Genomic DNA, 21,364 nt, shown 5'->3' with positions numbered 1-21,364 from the left:
ATCGAAGGAGTCAGTCGAGGCCTCAGTACCTGAAGCGGGTGAGGAAACAGCACCGGCAAGAGGTACAGAGGCATGAGGAGTGTCTGAAGAGTGGTCCAAAGACGAGGCGGGGTCAGAACGGGGTGCGGTATCAAGAAGGGGCCCGGGGGTAGGAGGTTCATGGACTAGGGCTGCCATGGTTAGGTTACTTCTTTCTTTTTGTTTTTAAGAAAAAAAATAAAGAAGAAAATAACAAAAAAAAAAAGAATAAAAAAAAGGGGGGGACCGGGGAGGGATAGTTCCTAGGAGGAATGAAAGGGCCAGAAATCTCCCTCCGCGCCCAAGAGGACCTCAGCACCTCAAGTAGCACAGATGCAGCATGGAACCCATGCCATACCCTACCCATCATGCTAGTAAACTAACAATCCGGGATAGCAACCTCACATCTGCCGAGCTACCTCAGTGGAGAAAAGAGAGGGCGGTCGGATATCCGCCACAAAGCATGCCTCCTTCGGCCACCACCCCTGGAATCCGAAAGGTGGCTTCCAGAGATACACCCGTCGCCCGAAAGACACCCAAAGCTACTCCGGGATACCGGAGAGGGATCGGGACATCCCCAGGCGATCCAGATTCCACGGCAAACTACGCCACCGCCAAGAACCTCAACGGAATGGGATGGACCCCGGTATCCTTTCCCCTACCTAGGAAATAGCGCGCCTGTGGGAGAAATCCCAAAGGCTGAAAAGAGGAAGGGCAAAAGGGGGGGGGGGGAGGAGGAGGAAAGGAAAAAGGGGAGGGGAGATTGGGGGGTAATTAGGTTCGGTCTGAGGAAGAAGACCGACAGGTCTAATTCCTCAGACCAAGAGCCTCTTCACCATGCCAAGTGGCCCCCCTTGAAGAGGAGGGGTTGTCCAAGGAAAAGATAGGGGGAGGGAATAAAGAAGGTTGTGTGTGTAAGGGGCTTGAACATCCAGCAGGCATGTGTGTGTGTGTTGGATGAGTGGAGACAAATGCTTTTGGGACCTGACGAGTTGAGTGTGAGCAGGGTAACTTATTTGTGAGTCCTGGAGGGGATATTTGCTGTTTGGAGGGACATCTGGAGTATATACTCATCTCTGGCAAGACATTCACACTATCACTGAGTGTTTTGGGTTTGGGTTGCCTACCTCAGTGAGAGATGGCCAGTGTGTTAAAAATAAAATATTGTACTAAATATTTATTTATACTGTACATGTTTATGAGTGATGGTGAAGGTGTTGAATGATGAAAGTTTTTTCTTTATTTTTGGGTCACTGCCTTGGTGGGAGACAGCCGACCTGTTAGGAAAAAAAAAAAAAGTTTTTTCCTCCTCTACCATCATAGTAGGGTCCTTTTGATAACAGTTGAGTTTTTATTTCAGCTGTACGAGATTGATGCTGCACGTGTTAACACGCTTCACAGACCTGATGGGCTTAAGAAGGCATATGTGAAGCTTGCTCCAGACTATGATGCTCTTGATGTTGCTAACAAGATTGGTATCATCTAAGCATAATTGTTAATATTAAACAAAGAAAAAAACTTTTTTTTTTCTTATCCTTGAAACCAAGTGCTAAACCCACAAGGGTAATACAGCACTGTAGTACTGACTAGAATGCATTTAAATTGCTGTGGTGATGGTCTTGATAATTACCACGGAGCTTGAGGGGAACTTGGAACTTTTAGTAGTCTTGCCATTAATAATTTAATGGAATTTGTAACTGATGCTGATTATTTTAACTTTGAAGGATAGTATTTATTAGTACTGTGTGTTTTAGTCATGTTAATAGTTTTTACTTTAACATTACCTTTGTCTTCCTTTGTGTTGAATATATTTTTTCTAAGTGCTGCATGACTTTCACAGTCAAACATTTCTTTAAATAGCAAACCTACCAAAGTATCTGTAATGACTGTAAAAAGGACCTGGAACCAGCTCATTAACAAGCAAAATTTATTTGTTACAAAAAAAGTACCAAGTGCTGTTCCACCCCAAAAGGATTAGTGGTTCCTTTATATACATATATTAGAAATTAGATCAAAATACACATTAGGGTAAGAGAATGGAAGAAGCATTACAAGACGCACAAACCTCTTACTGAAACAAAATACTCGTCAACTGATGAGTAGAGACATAACAAATGAAACATTACGAGTCGGTCTTTGATTTCTGGACATTTATTAAAAGAAACATTCTACCACCAGTGGCTTCATCAGTTCTAATGACTGATGAATCTACTCGTGGTGAAATGTTCCTTTTAATCAATGTCTTGAACTACACACGTGTCCTTTTCCACAATCGGCTATAGTGTGGAGGAAGAAATAATTTACTGTAAGTACATCTGCAAATTACGAGGAGTACACAGTTGAAAAAAATAAACTGAAAGAGTCATTGGGGACAATGACCTTTTAATACAGAGAAATGCTGAATATCTCGATTGAATGGGGCACATGATACATTGGAATACAATAAAAACTAATGACCCATTACTGTGGTAGTACAACTGAATTGTATATGTAGTATAAAAGTGAGATAGAAACAAGCCCAGGAAGAGCATATTACACCATGATATATCCAAGATTCAATCTTGTTTTTTTTATGGACCATCAGTCACTATTTGAATTATCAAAAGGAAGTGCTAAACCTACCAGGGTCATACAGCACTGCAGGGTAGGAATTGATGCAGGATCTAAGAATAAAGGTAGAGATGACAAGGTAAAGTTAGGAGGGGCTGTGAGGAGTACTAAAGGAAGGATTATCTAAGTTTGTGTAATAAATCAGTTGCTGTCAAAGAGGGAGTTTGTGTCCAAGGTGGGCCCGTCAGCAAGGAAGGAAAATAGAGGGCGTTAGAGCGGTAATGACAGGAATATTCTGCATACTCCTTGATACAGGACGACCCAACAGAATATGGGAAATTGAAACAGGAACTCGACAATTCTCACAAAATGGAACAGGACGCCTCTCCACGAGATATCCATGAGTTAGACAAGTGTATGATACGAAGATGAGTGTGTGTTGTCTTCCAACCTTGGTATTGATGGCAAGAGCGCTGTATAGCCCTTGTGGCTTAGCGCTTCTTTTTGATTATAATAATTGATGGCAAGAAGGTCAGAAACCCAAACTTGGTTTGATGGAATGTAATTTGTTACTAGTTTCATCAGCCCAACGTTGTTGCCAACGGTTGCTAAGGTGGGTAGAGATAACAGCAAAATAGTCAGAAAATGGAATACCTCTATATGAAACTGGTGGGTCGTACTGCAGATTGTGCAGCAGTCTGCCTGCTCATTGCCCTGAACATCAACATGACCCAGGGACCCAACAGAAAATGATTTCTATTTTTGCTAGTAATGCAGCGTAACTAGTTGTATACGAAGAACTAGGGGATGAGGTGAATCAAATTTTTAACAGCTTGCAAAGCACTAATGGAGTCAAAGACGATTACAAACTTTGAAGTAGGCATGTATGCAATATGGATAATTGCAATGAGAATGGCATACAATTCAGCTGTAAAAATGTTAGCCGAGTCGACTAAATGACCTCGCACCACACTGTCAGGAAACAATGCTGCAAACCCAACACCACCAGAAGATTTAGAACCATCAGTGTACATTGCAACGGCATGAGAATGAGATTGGAAGTGATTAAGAAAGAGTGAGAAGCAACAGTAGGGATTTGGGCTTTTGTGCACAGCAGTGGGGAAGACACTAAATATCGAGCGATTGAAGACAGAGAAAAGGGACGGAGTAAATGGGCAGCGAACACATGATGGACTCGCGCTAACATTCGTTACTATCTTGTGTGTAGAAGGATCGTGAAGGTCATGAGAGAAAATAGCAGAGGCAATGAGCATTACAACTATTGTTTTCTCTACTATGTACGCTCCCATGATCTCCGCAATCCTTCCATTTATAGAATGGTCACTGATATTAGTAGACATTATTTGTTCGCCGCCCCTGTTTACTCCGTCCCTTCTCTCTTCGCCTACATTCGCTCTTGTCTTCTCTTCAATTACCACCTTTCTATGTTCATGTAGCATCTCACTTTTCCCTACCCCTCTGGGAAGTTCCAGCTGTTCGAGTCTGTTCTTTCTCTCTCCCTTGCTCGAAAGCCCAACTGCCTACGGACATTTCCCGCTCTCTTTTTCTTGACCACTTCCACTCTCATTCTCATGCCATTGCAGTGTACACAGATGGCTCTAAGTCTTCTGACTGCGTAGGATTCGCAGCAGTGTTTCCGGACAGCGTCGTACGAGGGCATTTACTATCTTCGGCTAGCATTTTTACTGCTGAATTGTATGCCATTCTTGCAGCACTTATCCGTATTGCATCTATGCCTGTGTCATCATTTGTGGTTGTCTCAGACTCCCTTAGTGCTTTACAGGCTATACAGAAATTTGATACACCTCACCCCTTAGTCCTCCGTATCCAACTTTGGCTACGCCGCATCTTTACCAAGCATAAAGATATTGTTTTTTGTTGGGTCCCTGGTCATGTTGACGTACAGGGCAATGAACAGGCAGACACTGCTGCGCGGTCAGCAGTACATGACCTACCAGTTTCATATAGAGGTATTCCATTTATGGACTATTTTGCTGCAATAGCTACCCACTTTCACACCCGTTGGCAACAACGTTGGTCAACTATGCTTGGTAACAAACTTCAATCTATTAAACTGAGTATAGGTTACTGGCCGTCTTCTTGTCACCAGTGTCGAGGTTGGGAGACTACTCTCTCCCGTCTTCGCATTGGCCATACTCGTCTTACTCATGGATATCAGGCTCCATTATCAGTCAGCCACATTCTGTTGGACTGCCCACTTTATCAACGAGCACGCAGAATTTACCTCCATTGTTGTCTTCGCTCCGCTTGCTCTCTCTTTACCTTCCCTTCTCGCTGATGGACCCACCTTTCATCTGGACTCTCTCATTGACTTTTTGACAACAACTGACTTACTTCACAAACTCTGATGCCTTCAGCCCTTTCTACCCCAGTCTCTTGCTACCCTCTACCCCCGCACTATCCTCTGCCCTGCTGTTTTCTGTAACCTACTGATTATCCCTCCCCCCTTCTGCCGCCCAATACCCTCGCTTCCTTCCCTACCCTGCAGCGCTGTACAGTGGACCCCCGCATACCGATTTTAATCCGTGCAAGAGGGCTCATTGGTATGCGAATGAATTTTCCCCATAAGAAATAATGGAAATCAAATTAATCCGTGCAAGACACCCAAAAGTATGAAAAAAATTTTTTTACCACATGAAATATACATTTTCCTACACACAAAGAGAAGGATACATGCACAATAGTATAGTAGTACATGCACAGTATATATTGTGCATGTACTAGTCTACTAAATGAAGAATAAATGACACCTTTATTGAAGATGCAGCAATGACTGATGAGACACTGTGTCCTGGGAGTGCGTTTTCCTCCTGAGTACTCTAGGTCCTGTTTGGCATTTTCTTCCAGAACAGGCCTTATCACACTGTGTATGTCACTACGATTCTTAAATCTCTCAAACCAACCTTTGCTGGCTTTAAATTCACCAATATGAGCACTAGTTCCAGGCATTTTTCCCTGTTCACCTGGGTGTTAGTCGACTGGTGTGGGTTGCATCCTGGGAGACAAGATTAAGGACCCCAATGGAAATAAGTTAGACAGTCTTCAATGACACTGACTTTTTTGGGTTATCCTGGGTGGCAAATCCTCTGGGGTTAATTGTTTCTTGGTATATTCTCAATAAGCCACACCAACAACAGTGCTACAGCAGCAGCAGACGATGCTACAGCAGCAGCAGCAGCTGACAGTGCTATAGCAGCAGCAGACGATGCTACAGCAGCAGCAGACGATGCTACAGCAGCAGCAGACGATGCTACAGCAGCAGCAGCAGCTATACCACCAATAGTAGCGATGGTTGATTGGGATTCATTATACAACCTGGCCAGCTCGGAGACATGCACTCCACTTTCATACTTATCAATGATCTTTTTCTTCTTCTCTATAGTAATTCTCACCCTTATTGCTGTAGGGTTGGCACTAGAAGCTTTCTTGGGGCCCATGGTCACTTATTTTCCAGATAAAATCACCAAAAACACTGTAATAATACGAAATGTTACGATTGTATGCTTGGGTGCTACCGCGGAGGCTGGCTGGTAAACAATGCCACCGGCGGAACATGTGAGGCTGGCTAAGGCGCACATTGGACGTGTCTCGGACGAACAGCGGTGAGCGGGTTTTTGAGCGGTATGCGAGGCAAAATTTTTGCGATTAAAGTGAGCGGTATGCGGAATAAACGGTATGTGATGCCAACGGTATGCGGGGGTCCACTGTATAGCCCTTGTGGCTTAGCGCTTCTTTTTTATTATAATAATACAATTATTGTTCAAGGATGGAACATTTGCTTCTGCATAGCAAAACCAGATGAACCCCAACTCCCACCAACTGAAACAGCAAACATACTCGATGATTTCTTCTCCTCCATAGGAAAAAACCTTGCCAATAAAATCTCAAGCTCAAATACCCCACCCAATGACTACCTCACTGGCAACTACCCGAACACACTGTTCCTAGCTCCGACTAACCCAACAGAAGTCTCCCTTATTATAAATACTGTATATTATTATTATTATCAAAAAGAAGCGCTAAGCCACAAGGGCTATACAGCACTGCAGGGTAGGGAAGGAAGCGAGGGTATTGGATGGCAGAAGGGAGGAGGGATGATCAGTAGGTTACAGAAAACAGCGGGGCAGGGGATAGTACGGGGGTAGAGGGTAGCAAGAGATTGAAGTAGAAATGGCTGAAGGTATCAGAATTTGTGAAGTCAGTTGTTGTCAAAAAGTCAATGAGAGAGTCTGGATGAAAGGTGGGTCCATCAGCGAGAAGGGAAGGTAAAGAGAGAGCAGCAGAGCGAAGACGACGACGGAGGTAAATTCTGCGTGCTCGTTGATAAAGTGGGCAGTCCAACAGAATGTGGCTGACTGATAATGGAACTTGGCAATTCTCACAGAGAGGAGCAGGGCGCCTCTCCATGAGTAAGACGAGTATGGCCAATGCGAAGACGGGAGAGAGTAGTCTCCCAACCTCGACACTGGTGATAAGAAGACGGCCAGTAACCTATACTCGGTTTAATAGATTGAAGTTTGTTGCCGAGCATAGTAGACCAACGTTACTTGACTCAAGAAATCGTAATGACAAGATTGCAAACAAACCATACCCCCGGCCGGGATTGAACCCGCGGTCATAGTCTCAAAACTCCAGCCCGTCGCGTTAGCCACTAGACCAGCTAGCCACAATAAGATTCATCCAACTAGGTATATTTCTACACCATAGGAAGGTTAGCACAGGCACCACTGTGACCACAAATGCAAGTTTTTACAGACGAATCTCCAGCTAGCGTGGCCGTGACAAACTCTAGCTCAAGTCCCTTCACTGCCGTCAACATGACTCAAGAAATCGTAATGACACGATTCCAAACAAACCATACCCCCGGCCGGGATTGAATCTTATTGTGGCTAGCTGGTCTAGTGGCTAACGCGATGGGCTGGAGTTTTGAGACTCTATGACCGCGGATTCAATCCCGGCTGGGGGTATGGTTAGACCAATGTTGTTGCCAACGGGTGTGAAGTTGGGAAGATATTGCAGCAAAATAGTCCGTAAATGGAATACCTCTACATGAAACTGGTAGGTCAGGTACTGCTGACCGCGCAGCAGTGTCTGCCTGTTCATTGCCCTGTATGTCAACATGACCAGGTACCCAACAAAAAACAATATCTTTATGCTTGGTAAAGATGCGGCATAGCCAAAGTTGGATACGGAGGACTAAGGGGTGAGGTATATCAAATTTCTGTATAGCCTGTAAAGCACTAAGGGAGTCTGAGACAACCACAAATGGTGACACAGGCATAGATGCAATACGGATAAGTGCTGTAAGGATGGCATACAATTCAGCAGTAAAAATACTAGCCGAAGATAGTAAATGCCCATGTACGACGCTGTCCGGAAACACGGCTGCGAATCCTACGCCGTCAGAAGACTTAGAGCCATCTGTGTACACAGCAATAGCATGAGAATGAGAGTGAAAGCGGTCAAGAAAAAGAGAGCGGGAAGCGACCGTAGACAGTTGGGCTTTCGAGCAAGGGAGAGAAAGAACAGACACGAACAGCTGGAACTTCCCAGGGGGGTAGGCAAAAGTGAGATGCTACATGTACATAGAAAGGTGGTAATTGAAGAGAAGACAAGAGCGAATAAAGGCGAAGAGAGAAGGGATGGAGTAAACAGGGGCGGCGAACAAATAAAGAATGTCTACTAATATCAGTGATCATTCTATAAATGGACCCCTCAAGGAAGGTTCCTTGATGTTGGTGAGGGGCTCTTGATTTAGGGAATTGGATCTGTGCTCCAGTTCCCCGAATTAAGCCTGAATGCCTTCCACATCCCCCCCAGGCGCTATATAATCCTCCGGGTTTAGCGCCTCCCCCATGATTATAATAATAATAATCTATAAATGGAAGGATTGCAGAGATCATGAGAGCGTACATAGTAGCGAAGGCAATGGGCATCACGGCAATCGGATAAGGATGGAACGTTCGCTTCTGCATAGAGGCTCTCGATGGGAAGAGCAAAAAGCACCAAGGCATAAACATAATCCTTGGTGATGAATGGGGTTAAGGCTAGAGAGAGTTTACCTGGAGTTTACCTGGAGAGAGTTCCGGGGGTCAACGCCCCCGCGGCCCAGTCTGTGACCAGGCCTCCTGGTGGATCAGAGCCTGATCCACCAGGCTGTTGCTGCTGGCTGCACGCAAACCAACGTACGAGCCACAGCCCGGCTGATCCGGAACTGACTTTAGGTGCTTGTCCAGTGCCAGCTTGAAGACTGCCAGGGGTCTGTTGGTAATCCCCCTTGTGTGCTGGGAGGCAGTTGAACAGTCTCGGGGCCCCTGACACTTATTGTATGGGCTCTTAACGTGCTAGTGACACCCCTGCTTTTCATTGGGGGGATGGTGCATCGTCTGCCAAGTCTTTTGCTTTCGTAGTGAGTGATTTTCGTGTGCAAGTTCGGTACTAGTCCCTCTAGGATTTTCCAGGTGTATATAATCATGTATCTCTCCCTCCTGCGTTCCAGGGAATACAGGTTTAGGAACCTCAAGCGCTCCCAATAATTGAGGTGTTTTATCTCCGTTATGCGCGCCGTGAAAGTTCTCTGTACATTTTCTAGGTCGGCAATTTCACCTGCCTTGAAAGGTGCTGTTAGTGTGCAGCAATATTCCAGCCTAGATAGAACAAGTGACCTGAAGAGTGTCATCATGGCGTAGCAGGAGATGCCGCTGAATAGATCTGGTCACCATAATCAAGTTTCGATAAAATAAGGGTGGAATGTAGGCGAAGGAGGGTTCGACGATCAGCTCCCCATGAAAGATGAGCAAGGGTTTTAAGAAGGTTCAGCCGGCTGTGACAAGTTGCCTTCAGAGAGGTAATGTGAGGTTTCCAGGATAACCTACGATCAAAGAGGAGGCCCAGAAACTTGACTGTATCATGTTCAGGGATACGGGAGCCATAGAGGTACAAAGGATGATCGGAGATGAGAGAGCGTCTAGTGAAAGTAATTTGGTGGGTTTTAGTGCTGGAAAATTTAAACCCACGTGTGGTGGCCCAATTGGAAACACTGTCGACTGCATGCTGGAGAGAAATTGTAATAAGGTGACAGTCAGCGCCTGCACAGGCAATAGCGAAGTCATCAACATAGAGTGATGACCAAATATTTGATGGAAGACTAGAGGCCAAATCATTAATAGCAAGGAGAAAAAGTGTTGTGCTCAGAACACATCCCTGGGGGACACCTTCAGCTTGGATAAAGTCCGGGGAGAGCACATTATTAACCCGAACACAGAAATGCCTGTCAGTTAAAAAGTTCTTAAGGAAGGATGCCCCTCAAGGAAGGTTCCTTGATGTTGGTGAGGGGCTCTTGATTTAGGGAATTGGATCTGTGCTTCAGTTCCCCGAATTAAGCCTGAATGCCTTCCACATCCCCCCCAAGGCGCTGTATAATCCTCCGGGTTTAGCGCTTCCCCCTTGATTATAATAATAATAATTCAGGAAGGACGGTAGATTGCCTCGAAGGCCTAAGGAGTGGGCTTGGGCTAAAATATTATATCTCCAAGTAGTGTCATATGCCTTCTCAAGGTAAAAAAATATGGCAATAACCGAGTGGTTATTCGCAAAGGCCTTACGAACATACGTATCCAAGCGTAGTAAGGGGTCTATGGTAGAATGTCCCTTACGAAAGCCATATTGACGAGTGGAGAGACTGTTGTGTGTCTCTAAATACCACACTAAACGTCTATTTACTAGGTGTTCCATCACTTTGCAAACTGCACTGGTAAGAGCAATGGGACGATAGTGGGAGGTTTCATGTCCCGTAGTGCCTGGTTTGCGGAAAGGGAGAAAAATGGCGGATTTCCACAGCTGTGGAAGAACTCCTTGTGACCAAATAAGATTGTAAAGGCGTAATAGGACTGCAAGGGCTGACTGATGTAAATGTTGTAGCATACGAATACGAATGTCGTCGGGCCCAGCTGCCGATGATCGGCAAGCTGAGAGTGTTGCCTCCAGTTCTTGAAGTGTAAAAGGCACATTATACTGTTCTTCCCTGAGAGAAGAAAAGTCCAAGGGTGCTAACTCTCTGGCAGACTTTGAGGAAAGAAATGAGGGGCAGATGGAGTCCCTGAGAAATACGAACCAGATGATTGCCAATTTCATTGGCAACATCTAGTGGGTTTGCTATATCAACACCGGCAACCCGCAGAACAGGAGCCGGGTCAGGATAATATTTACCAATCAGTTTTCGTACTTTTTTCCAGACTGCACTCATAGAAGAAGCAGAGGTGATGGTGGAGACATAATCTCGCCAGCAAGTGCGTTTAGCATCACGGATGACACGGCGAGCGATTGCACGCTTCTGCTTAAAATCAAGAAGTCTCTCTGTGGTTCTATTGTACTGGTACCTGCCCCATGCAGCGCGTTTCAAACGTACTGCACGAGCACAAGCAGGAGACCACCAAGGCACGCATTTCTGAGAATGCCTGCCCGAAGTTTGGGGTATAGAATGAGAAGCTGCGGTTAAAACGGAGGACGAGAAGAGGTGTAAAAGCTCATCGATGGAGGACGAAGAAGGAACCTCTCTAAAAACAGTTAGGTGTGAGTAAAGGTTCCAATTTGCCTGATCAAATTGCCAGCGTGGGATGCGAAGAGGTGGTGAATATGAAGGGGAAGTAAGAATGATTGGGAAATGATCGCTCTCATGTAAGTCCGGAAGAACAGACCAAGTGAAGTCTAATGCAGCGGAGGAAGAGCAGACTGAGAGATCGATGCAAGAGAGAGTGTGAGTCCGAGGATCAAAATGGGTGTGAGTACCTGTATTTAAAACATGGAGGGGGGTGGGTGGCAAGAAAAGCCTCTAACTGAATGCCACAGGAATCACAGTGAGACCCCCCCCCAGAGGAAATGGTGGGCATTAAAATCACCAAGTAACAGAATCGGTGGTGGTAATGACGAAACAAGAAAGGCAATATCCGGAATAGATAATGCCCGAGAAGGAGAGAGATATAAAGAACAGAGCGTATACCACCTATGCAAGTGGATACGGGCTGCTGTGTAATGCAGCGAAGTACGAACAAATAGCTGATGGTACGGAATATCAGTGCGTAGAAGAAGGGCACTTTCATTAAAGGTCCCATCAGGAAAAGGATCTGAAGAATACAATAAATTATAGCCTGAGATGGGAGAGATAACAGCAGAGTGTAATTTTGGTTCCTGTAAGCAAACACCAACAGGGGAAAACTGGGAGAGTAACATCTGAAGCTCACCCCGATTACCCCTGAGGCCGCGTATATTCCATACGGTTTATAAGCTGCTTCACCGCTGATATGCCGTATTCTATTCAAGATTGATGGACTGAACACATCGACTCAAGGTTGAGGGACTGATTACCTCATTCTTCTCCTGTTCTTCAAGTTTCTCCTACGTATGGACTGATGAAGCCGCTGTGTGGCGGAACGTTTCCTCAATAAAGATACCCAAGAGTTGCACATGTGTCTAATTTATCATATTCCACTGTAAATAGGCCATGATTGGCAATGATAAAGATACCTGAAATCCGCAGGTAATGGTTCCTACGGACTAGAGGGGTTAGAAAAGTCCACATGCGGAGGCATTGGAAAACGTTCAAGCAGCGAAGGAACGGTGCGCTGTGAAGAAAGGAGTTGCGCAGATGGAGTAGAGGAGAGAGAACGAGCGGAGTGTGGATCAGTGTCCATTGATGGTTTGGTCTCTGCAATATATTCAGAGATTGCTTCAAGTGTTTCAGAATTCAGAGACGTCGTATGGGAGACAATATTGGAAATGGTAGGGGAAGGATGAGTAAAGATTGGAACTGTAATGGACTGTACCAAGGTAGGGGGGGGGGCGAAAGGGTGGAGGGAACTGGAGAAGCATGGAAGGGGACAGAAGAGGCAGAAACCTGGGAGGTGGAAGAAGAGGAAGAAACTTGGGAGGGAACAGGGGAGGAAGGTACAGTACGAGGAGGAGGGTGAACCTCTACACTTGTAACAGAGCCAGTTACAGGGGGAGAACCAGGTACAGAGACAGGGAAGGGAAAATGAGGAGGTGGAAAATGGGTAGGAGGTGTTAACGGACCTTTTTTTGACTTTTGAGTAGTAGAGGGACGATTGGGAGGAGGTGTCATACGAGACCTCGTCGCTACTGAGGCTTGTGAGAGAGAACACGAAGAAACAAGATCAGACTGAGACGTTGAAGTAGGGACGTCTCAGCCGAGGACAGCAAAAGAATTAGCTACAGGAGTGACTATGGGAGAGGTAACCACATTGGTGGGTGCAGAAGATGGGATACCAGAAGTGGGGGACGTTTTGAAACACGGGAATAAGAAACACGAGGTAGTATTCCTTGGAGGCGGAGATAAGAAACTGCCATGGCATAAGGGAGACCTTCTGCCTCTTTGAGGTAACGGATTTCCCGCTCGTTTAAGTAGACTTGACAATGGCGAGAGTAAGAAGGGTGAGTCTCATGACAATTAAGGCAAGAGGGAGGTCGATTGCAAGACGTATTAGAATGGTCATTGGCACCACAGACTGGGCATTCGCCAGCAATTTCTACACTGTTGCGGTGTAGGGATCACCTTTCGAACTTGTAACCGATGTCCTGCTACATAAACTGAGGATGGGAGTTCACGGCTGTCAAAAGTTAAACGAGCCACATTGCTAGGGTATCGTCTCTGCCCGCGGGCAGGAAGAACGTAAGTGTCTACCTTGAGGATTGGGAGATCTTGGAGTTCCAGCTGTTCAAGAATGTCAGTGCCACATGTCTGGAAATTTTGTTGAACTATGGTATGGGGCAGAATGACGGTACCACTACAAGAATTGAGGGAATGATGCTTTTCAATAGTTACAGGAACAGTATCGATATGGGAAAGACGAGAAAGCTCATGAGCCTGGGTAGCATTCTGTACGGTGACGATGCGCGTACCGCTCTTAAGAGCATGAAAATAAATATCTTTACCAACATGGCGTAGGAGTGCCTTGCCAATACTGTGGTCAGAAAGATAGGCAGTAAAGGAAGTCGGTCGTAAAGTGAAGAATTTAGTCCATTGTGCAGTCTGAAACTGAGCGTGGAAAGGTAGTGAAGGACGTGTCGATCTTTTCTGAGAAGAACGAGAAGGTGGAGAAGTATCATCAGCAGGTAATTGTCGTTGGCGTTTAGGCATGGGACCAGAGTTGGTCCGACGTGGAACGGGCCGGCAATTCGAAAATTGCCGCACCATAGAGGGAGAGGCTGGAAGCATAGTCAGAGGAGAGCGAAGGTCAGATAAATCGAAGGAGTCAGTCGAGGCCTCAGTACCTGAAGCGGGTGAGGAAACAGCACCGGCAAGAGGTACAGAGGCATGAGGAGTGTCCGAAGAGTGGTCCAAAGACGAGGCGGGGTCATAACGGGGTGCGGTATCAAGAAGGGGCCCGGGGGTAGCAGGTTCATGGACTAGGGCTGCCATGGTTAGGTTACTTCTCTCTTTTTGTTTTTAAGAAAAAAAAGAAAGAAGAAAAGAAAATAAAAATAAAAAAAAGAATAAAAAAAGGGGGGACCGGGGAGGGATAGTTCCAAGGAGGAATGAAAGGGCCAGAAATCTCCCTCCGCGCCCAAGAGGACCTCAGCACCGCAAGTAGCGCAGATGCAGCATGGAACCCGTGCCATACCCTACCCATCATGCCAGTAAACCGGCAATCCGGGATAGCAACCTCACATCTGCCGAGCTACCTCGGTGGACAAAAGAGAGGGCGGCTGGAAATCCGCCACAAAGCATACCTCCTTCGGCCACCACCCCCGGAATCCGAAAGGTGGCTTCCAGAGATACACCCAAAGCCACCCTCCAGGATACCGGAGAGGGATCAGGACATCCCCAATCAATCCAGATTCCACAGCAAACTATGCCACCGCCAAGAACCTCAACAGAATGGGATGGACCCCAGTACCCTTTCCCCTACCTAGGAACTAGCGTGCCTGTGGGGAAGAAAAAAAAAAAAAAAAAACCAAACGCCAAAAAGGAAGGGCAAAAGGGAGGGGTGGGGAGGAGGAGGAGGAAAGGAAAAAGGGGAGGATGGGATAGGGAACGGGGAATTGGGGGGTAATTAGGTTCGGTCTGAGGAAGTAGACCGACAGGTCTAATTCCTCAGACCAAGAGCCTCTTCACCACGCCAAGGAGCCCCCCTTGAAGAGGTAAACACTGTATAGCCCTTGTGACTTAGCGCTCCTTTTTGATTATAATAATAATTATTATCAACACACTAAAAAACAAGACGGGAGATTCAAATACCTTGCCACCCTTTATATACAAATAAGTGTCGCAAGCGCTGTCACTAATCATTGTAACACTAACAAATCCATCAAATCCTCTACTTTCCCTACAGTTCTCAAAATCGCGAGGGTCGCCCCGATCCATAAAGGAGATCAAACAGACTTGAATAACTACAGGCCAATAGCTGTATAGCCCTTGAGGCTTAGCGCTTCTTTTTGATTATAATAATAATATAGGCCAATATCCAACTTACACACACTCTCTAAAATCTTTGCCCCTCAAGGAAGGTTCCTCGATGTTGGTGAGGGGCTCTTGATTTAGGGAATTGGATCTGTGCTCCAGTTCCCCGAATTAAGCCTGAATGCCTTTCAATCCCCCCCCCCCCACAGGCACTATAATCCTCCGGGTTTAGCAACCACCCAAGGAAGTACTACCATCCTGCCAGATGACTGTGGAACAGAAACCTGTAACTGTTTTGCATGATGGTAGGATTGCTGGTTTCTTTTTCTGTCTCATAAACACGCTAGATAACAGGGATATCTTGCTACTCCTACTTACACTTTGGTCACACTTCACAGACACGCACATGCATATACAGTGGACCCCCGCTTAACGATCACCTCCAAATGCGACCAATTATGTAAGTGTATTTATGTAAGTGCGTTTGTACGTGTATGTTTGGGGGTCTGAAATGGACTAATCTACTTCACAATATTCCTTATGGGAAAAAATTCGGTCAGTACTGGCACCTGAACATACTACTGGAATGAAAAAAGTTCGTTAACCGGGGGTCCACTGTATATATATATATACATACATCCAGGTTTTCCCCCTTTTTCTAAATAGCTCTTGTTCTTCTTTATTTCTTCTATTGTCCATGGGGAAGTGGAAAAGAATCTTTCCTCCGTAAGCCATGCGTGTCGTATGAGGCGACTAAAATGCCGGGAGCAATGGGCTAGTAACCCCTTCTCCTGTAGACATTTACTAAAAAAGAGAAGAAGAAAACCTTTATAAAACTGGGATGCTTGAATGTGCGTGGATGTAGTGCGAATGACAAGAAACAGATGACTGCTGATGGTATGAATGAAAAGAAGATGGATGTCCTGGCCCTAAGCGAAACAAAGCTGAATGGGGTAGGGGAGTTTCGGTGAGGGGAAATAAATGGGATTAAATCTGGAGTATCTGAGAGAGTTAGAGAAAAGGAAGGGGTAGCAGTAATGTTGAAGGATCAGTTATGGAAGGAGAAAAGAGAATATGAGTGTGTAAATTCAAGAATTATGTGGATTAAAGTAAAGGTTGGATGTGAAATGTGGGTCATAATAAGCGTGTATGCACCTGGAGAAGAGAGAAATGTAGAGGAGAGAGATTTTGGGAGATGTTAAGTGAATGTATAGGAGCCTTTGAACCAAGTGAGAGAGTAATTGTGGTAGGGGATCTGAATGCTAAAGTAGGAGAAACTTTTAGAGAGGGTGTGGTAGGTAAGTTTGGGGTGCCAGGTGTAAATGATAATGGGAGCCCTTTGATTGAACTTTGTATAGAAAGGGGTTTAGTTATAGGTAATACATATTTTAAGAAAAAGAGGATAAATAAGTATACAAGATATGATGTAGGGCGAAATGACAGTAGTTTGTTGGATTATGTACTGGTAGATAAAAGACTGTTGAGTAGACTTCAGGATGTACATGTTTATAGAGGGGCCACAGATATATCAGATCACTTTCTAGTTGTAGCTACATTGAGAGTAAAAGGTAGATGGGGTACAAGGAGAATAGAAGCATCAGGGAAGAGAGAGGTGAAGGTTTATAAACTAAAAGAGGAGGCAGTTAGGGTAAGATATAAACAGCTATTGGAGGATAGATGGGCTAATGAGAGCATAGGCAATGGGGTCGAAGAGGTATGGGGTAGGTTTAAAAATGTAGTGTTAGAGTGTTCAGCAGAAGTTTGGGGTTACAGGAGAGTGGGTGCGGGAGGGAAGAGGAGCGATTGGTGGAATGATGATGTAAAGAGAGCAGTAAGGGAGAAAAAGTTAGCATATGAGAAGTTTTTACAAAGTAGAAGTGATGCAAGGAGGGAAGAGTATATGGAGAAAAAGAGAGAGGTTAAGAGAGTAGTGAAGCAATGTAAAAAGAGAGCAAATGAGAGAGTGGGTGAGATGTTATCAACAAATTTTGTTGAAAATAAGAAAAAGTTTTGGAGTGAGATTAACAAGTTAAGGAAGCCTGGAGAACAAATGGACTTGTCAGTTAAAAATAGAAGAGGAGAGTTATTAAATGGAGAGTTAGAGGTATTGGGAAGATGGAGGGAATATTTTGAGGAATTGTTAAATGTTGATGAAGATAGGGAAGCTGTGATTTCGTGTATAGGGCAAGGAGGAATAACATCTTGTAGGAGTGAGGAAGAGCCAGTTGTGAGTGTGGGGGGAAGTTCGTGAGGCAGTACGTAAAATGAAAGGGGGGTAAGGCAGCCGGGATTGATGGGATAAAGATAGAAATGTTAAAAGCAGGTGGGGATATAGTTTTGGAGTGGTTGGTGCAATTATTTAATAAATGTATGGAAGAGGGTAAGGTACCTAGGGATTGGCAGAGAGCATGCATAGTTCCTTTGTATAAAGGCAAAGGGGACAAAAGAGAGTGCAAAAATTATAGGGGGATAAGTCTGTTGAGTATACCTGGTAAAGTGTATGGTAGAGTTATTATTGAAAGAATTAAGAGTAAGACGGAGAATAGGATGGCAGATGAACAAGGAGGCTTTAGGAAAGGTAGGGGTTGTGAGGACCAGGTGTTTACAGTGAAACATATAAGTGAACAGTATTTAGATAAGGCTAAAGAGGTCTTTGTGGCATTTATGGATTTGGAAAAGGCATATGACAGGGTGGATAGGGGGGCAATGTGGCAGATGTTGCAAGTGTATGGTGTAGGAGGTAGGTTACTGAAAGCAGTGAAGAGTTTTTACGAGGAGAGTGAGGCTCAAGTTAGAGTATGTAGGACAGAGGGAAATTATTTCCCAGTAAAAGTAGGCCTTAGACAAGGATGTGTGATGTCACCATGGTTGTTTAATATATTTATAGATGGGGTTGTAAGAGAAGTAAATGCGAGGATCTTGGCAAGAGGCGTGGAGTTAAAAGATAAAGAATCACACATAAAGTGGGAGTTGTCACAGTTGCTCTTTGCTGATGACACTGTGCTCTTGGGAGATTCTGAAGAGAAGTTGCAGAGATTGGTGGATGAATTTGGTAGGGTGTGCAAAAGAAGAAAATTAAAAGTGAATACAGGAAAGAGTAAGGTTATGAGGATAAAAAAAAAATTAGGTGATGAAAGATTGGATATCAGATTGGAGGGAGAGTGTATGGAGGAGGTGAATGTATTCAGATATTTGGGAGAGGACGTGTCAGCGGATGGGTCTATGAAAGATGAGGTGAGTCATAGAATTGATGAGGGGAAAAGGGTGAGTGGTGCACTTAGGAGTCTGTGGAGACAAAGAACTTTGTCCTTGGAGGCAAAGAGGGGAATGTATGAGAGTATAGTTTTACCAACACTCTTATATGGGTGTGAAGAATGGGTGATGAATGTTGCAGCGAGGAGAAGGCTGGAAGCAGTGGAGATGTCATGTCTGAGGGCAATGTGTGGTGTGAATATAATGCAGAGAATTCGTAGTTTGGAAGTTAGGAGGAGGTGCGGGATTACCAAAACTGTTGTCCAAAGGGCTGATGAAGGGTTGTTGAGGTGGTTCGGACATGTAGAGAGAATGGAGCAAAACAGAGTGACTTCAAGAGTGTATCAGTCTGTAGTGGAAGGAAGGCGAGGTAGGGGTCGGCCTAGGAAAGGTTGGAGGGAGGGGGTAAAGGAGGTTTTGTGTGCGAGGGGCTTGGACTTCCAGCAGGCATGCGTGAGCGTGTTTGATAGGAGTGAATGGAGACAAATGGTTTTTAATACTTGACGTGCTGTTGGAGTGTGAGCAAAGTAGCATTTATGAAGGGGTTCAGGGAAACTGGCAGGCTGGACTTGAGTCCTGGAGATGGGAAGTACAGTGCCTGCACTCTGAAGGAGGGGTGTTAATGTTGCAGTTTAAAAACTGTAGTGTAAAGCACCCTTCTGGCAAGACAGTGATGGAGTGAATGATGGTGAAAGTTTTTCTTTTTCGGGCCACCCTGCCTTGGTGGGAATCAGCCAGTGTGATAATAATAATAATAAAATCTAAAATCTTCGAAAAATTAATTCATAAGTGAATCTATTCCTACCTCATCTCACACAACATACTCAACCCCTGTCAGTTTGGGTTCAGGCCTAATAAAAATACGAATGATGCTATTATACACATGCTAGAACAAATATACACTGCACTAGAGAAAAAAGAAGTCCCACTGGGGATCTTCATTGATTTACATAAAGCATTTGATACAGTTGACCATGATTTGCTCCACGTAAAATTGTCGCACTATGGTATAAAAGGGCACTCCCTCAACTACCTAAAGTCATACCTCAGCAACAGAAGCCAATATGTGTACACAAATGGAGCAAACTCTTCTGCACAGCCAATTACAGTTGGTGTCCCACAGGGAAGTGTCCTTGGCCCTCTTCTCTTTCTCGTTTACATAAATGACCTACCAAATGCATCGCAACTACTCATACCCACACTATTTGCAGATGACTACATACGTCTTCTCTCACCCAAGCCCAGTCATGCTAGCCAATACTGTGAATACCGAATTACAGAAAATATCTACCTGGATGATGACTGACAAACTTACTCTCAACACCTCCGCATGAACCAGCTACATGATCTATATCAAGTTAGGCAACAGAGACACTTCCCTGCTCCATGGGATATTACCCCATTCCAAACTACCATTCCTCCATTTCCCCCCAAACATCTTCTTAAATCACAACCAAAGCTTCATCTTGAAGCCAAACATGATGCCTTAAGCTGTATTGATAACTTAGTCACGCAGAACACTCTCACAAATTATTTACGTTGATGGTTCTGTTCACCAGTCCACTGGTGCAGCTGGTAGTACTGCTGTTGTCATACAGAGTGATGGCTCTCATAAAGAAATTGGAGCACGCATCAATAACTGGGCCTCTACCCTTCAAACAGAACTGTATGCCATACTCGCACTCAAGTGCGTCCATGTATCGGTTGACACTTTAACTGTAACTGATTCTCTGTCATCCATAAATGCTCTCAACTCATTAAGTATAAAATGTGGCATGCTTGTGTCAGAAGCCACACACAGGTATGGTAAGATTGTGGACAGTGGAGTCAGAGTGCACATGCTGTGGATTCCATCTCGCATTGGTCTTCAGATGCATGACAGAACTGATAAATTGGCTAAGCTGTATGCTTTCAAAGAGGGGGTAGATTACAATCTTGGCTTGTCAGTTAGCAGTTTGAGAACAATAATACGAAAAGAACTTCAATTGAACTTTATTGACTTAAGACTTAGGGAGATTGACACAAGTCAGTCCATCTATCATCATTCCATCATGCAGGAGGAGCCACATGTCTATGATGCATCCAACAAGATAAGCAGACTCTTGGATGTCACTACCCCCCGGCTCTGGCTGGGTTACAAGTATCTGGCAGGTTAAATCACCACCACCAGATGTAGACCAAACGAAATGTAAACTTTGCCAGATGGACTATTGTCACACCTTGCATCATTATGTACTGGAGTGTGATCAAATTAATGAATTTAGAGACAACTCACTCAGAAATGTTCAAGAAATGGCAAAGTATTTTATCCACAGTGGTATATTACAGACCATTCTGGAAAAATACCCTGACTTTGCTAGCTGTAAATAATGCATTACCATATGTATGTACTCACCTAATTGTGGTTGCAGGGGTCGAGTCATAGCTCCTGGCCCCGCCTCTTCACTGATCGCTACTGGATCCTCTCTCTCCCTGCTCCATGAGCTTTATCATACCTCACCTTAAAACTATGTATGGTTCCCGCCTCCACTACTTCACTTTCTAGGCTATTCCATGGCTTGACTACTCTATGACTGAAGAAATACTTCCGAACATCCCTTTGATTCATCTGAGTCTTCAACTTCCAATTGTGACCTCTTGTGTCCTTTACCAACTAACCTCATAACTTTGTAATATTTTAAACTTAAGATTTAATTTAAGTCTGCCCGAAATGCCTAGCTATGCTAGGTGTTCTAGTGGTACACTCTGTAATTATTATTTTACATGTAAACCACACAATAACCAAATTCTGTAAACTCAGCATTGTAATCCTTATAGAGAATAAATTTTGAATTGAATTTGAAATCTCTGGAACATCCCGTCTTTGTCCACCTCGTCTATTCCGTGCAGTATTTTATATGTAGTTATCATGTCTCCCCTGACCCTCCTGGCCTCCAGTGTCGTCAGGCCGATTTCCCTCAACCTTTCTTCGTAGGACAATCCCCGTAGCTCTGGGACTAGTCTTGTTGCAAACCTTTGCACTTTCTCTAATTTCTTGACGTGCTTGACCAGGTGTGGATTCCAAACTGGTGTTGCGTACTCCAGTAT

General features: G+C 44.7%; 2 protein-coding genes across 4 annotated transcripts in view; both read left to right on the top strand.

Moving 5' to 3' along the window:
- Positions 1-1,540, top strand: part of RpL23A (ribosomal protein L23A) — a 42,856-nt gene extending 41,316 nt beyond the window's left edge. For 2 of the 3 annotated variants that reach the window (XM_053773043.2, XM_053773042.2), the window contains exon 6: positions 1,379-1,540. In XM_053773043.2, the coding sequence (XP_053629018.2) occupies positions 1,379-1,504 (126 nt within the window). In that variant the 3' untranslated portion in view covers positions 1,505-1,540. The remainder of the gene's footprint in view (positions 1-1,378) is intronic. The other variant, XM_053773041.2, reaches the window with a different exon arrangement.
- Ppt2 (palmitoyl-protein thioesterase 2) overlaps positions 1-21,364 on the top strand; it is a 529,716-nt gene that overhangs the window by 349,096 nt on the left and 159,256 nt on the right. The gene's annotated exons all lie outside the window — the stretch shown is intronic.

The sequence above is a fragment of the Cherax quadricarinatus genome, chromosome 9, assembly GCF_038502225.1.
Source record: "Cherax quadricarinatus isolate ZL_2023a chromosome 9, ASM3850222v1, whole genome shotgun sequence".
NCBI lineage: Eukaryota > Metazoa > Arthropoda > Malacostraca > Decapoda > Parastacidae > Cherax > Cherax quadricarinatus.
The sequence above is the reverse complement of the archived record's forward strand: the minus strand, read 5'-3'. Positions and strand labels throughout refer to the sequence as shown.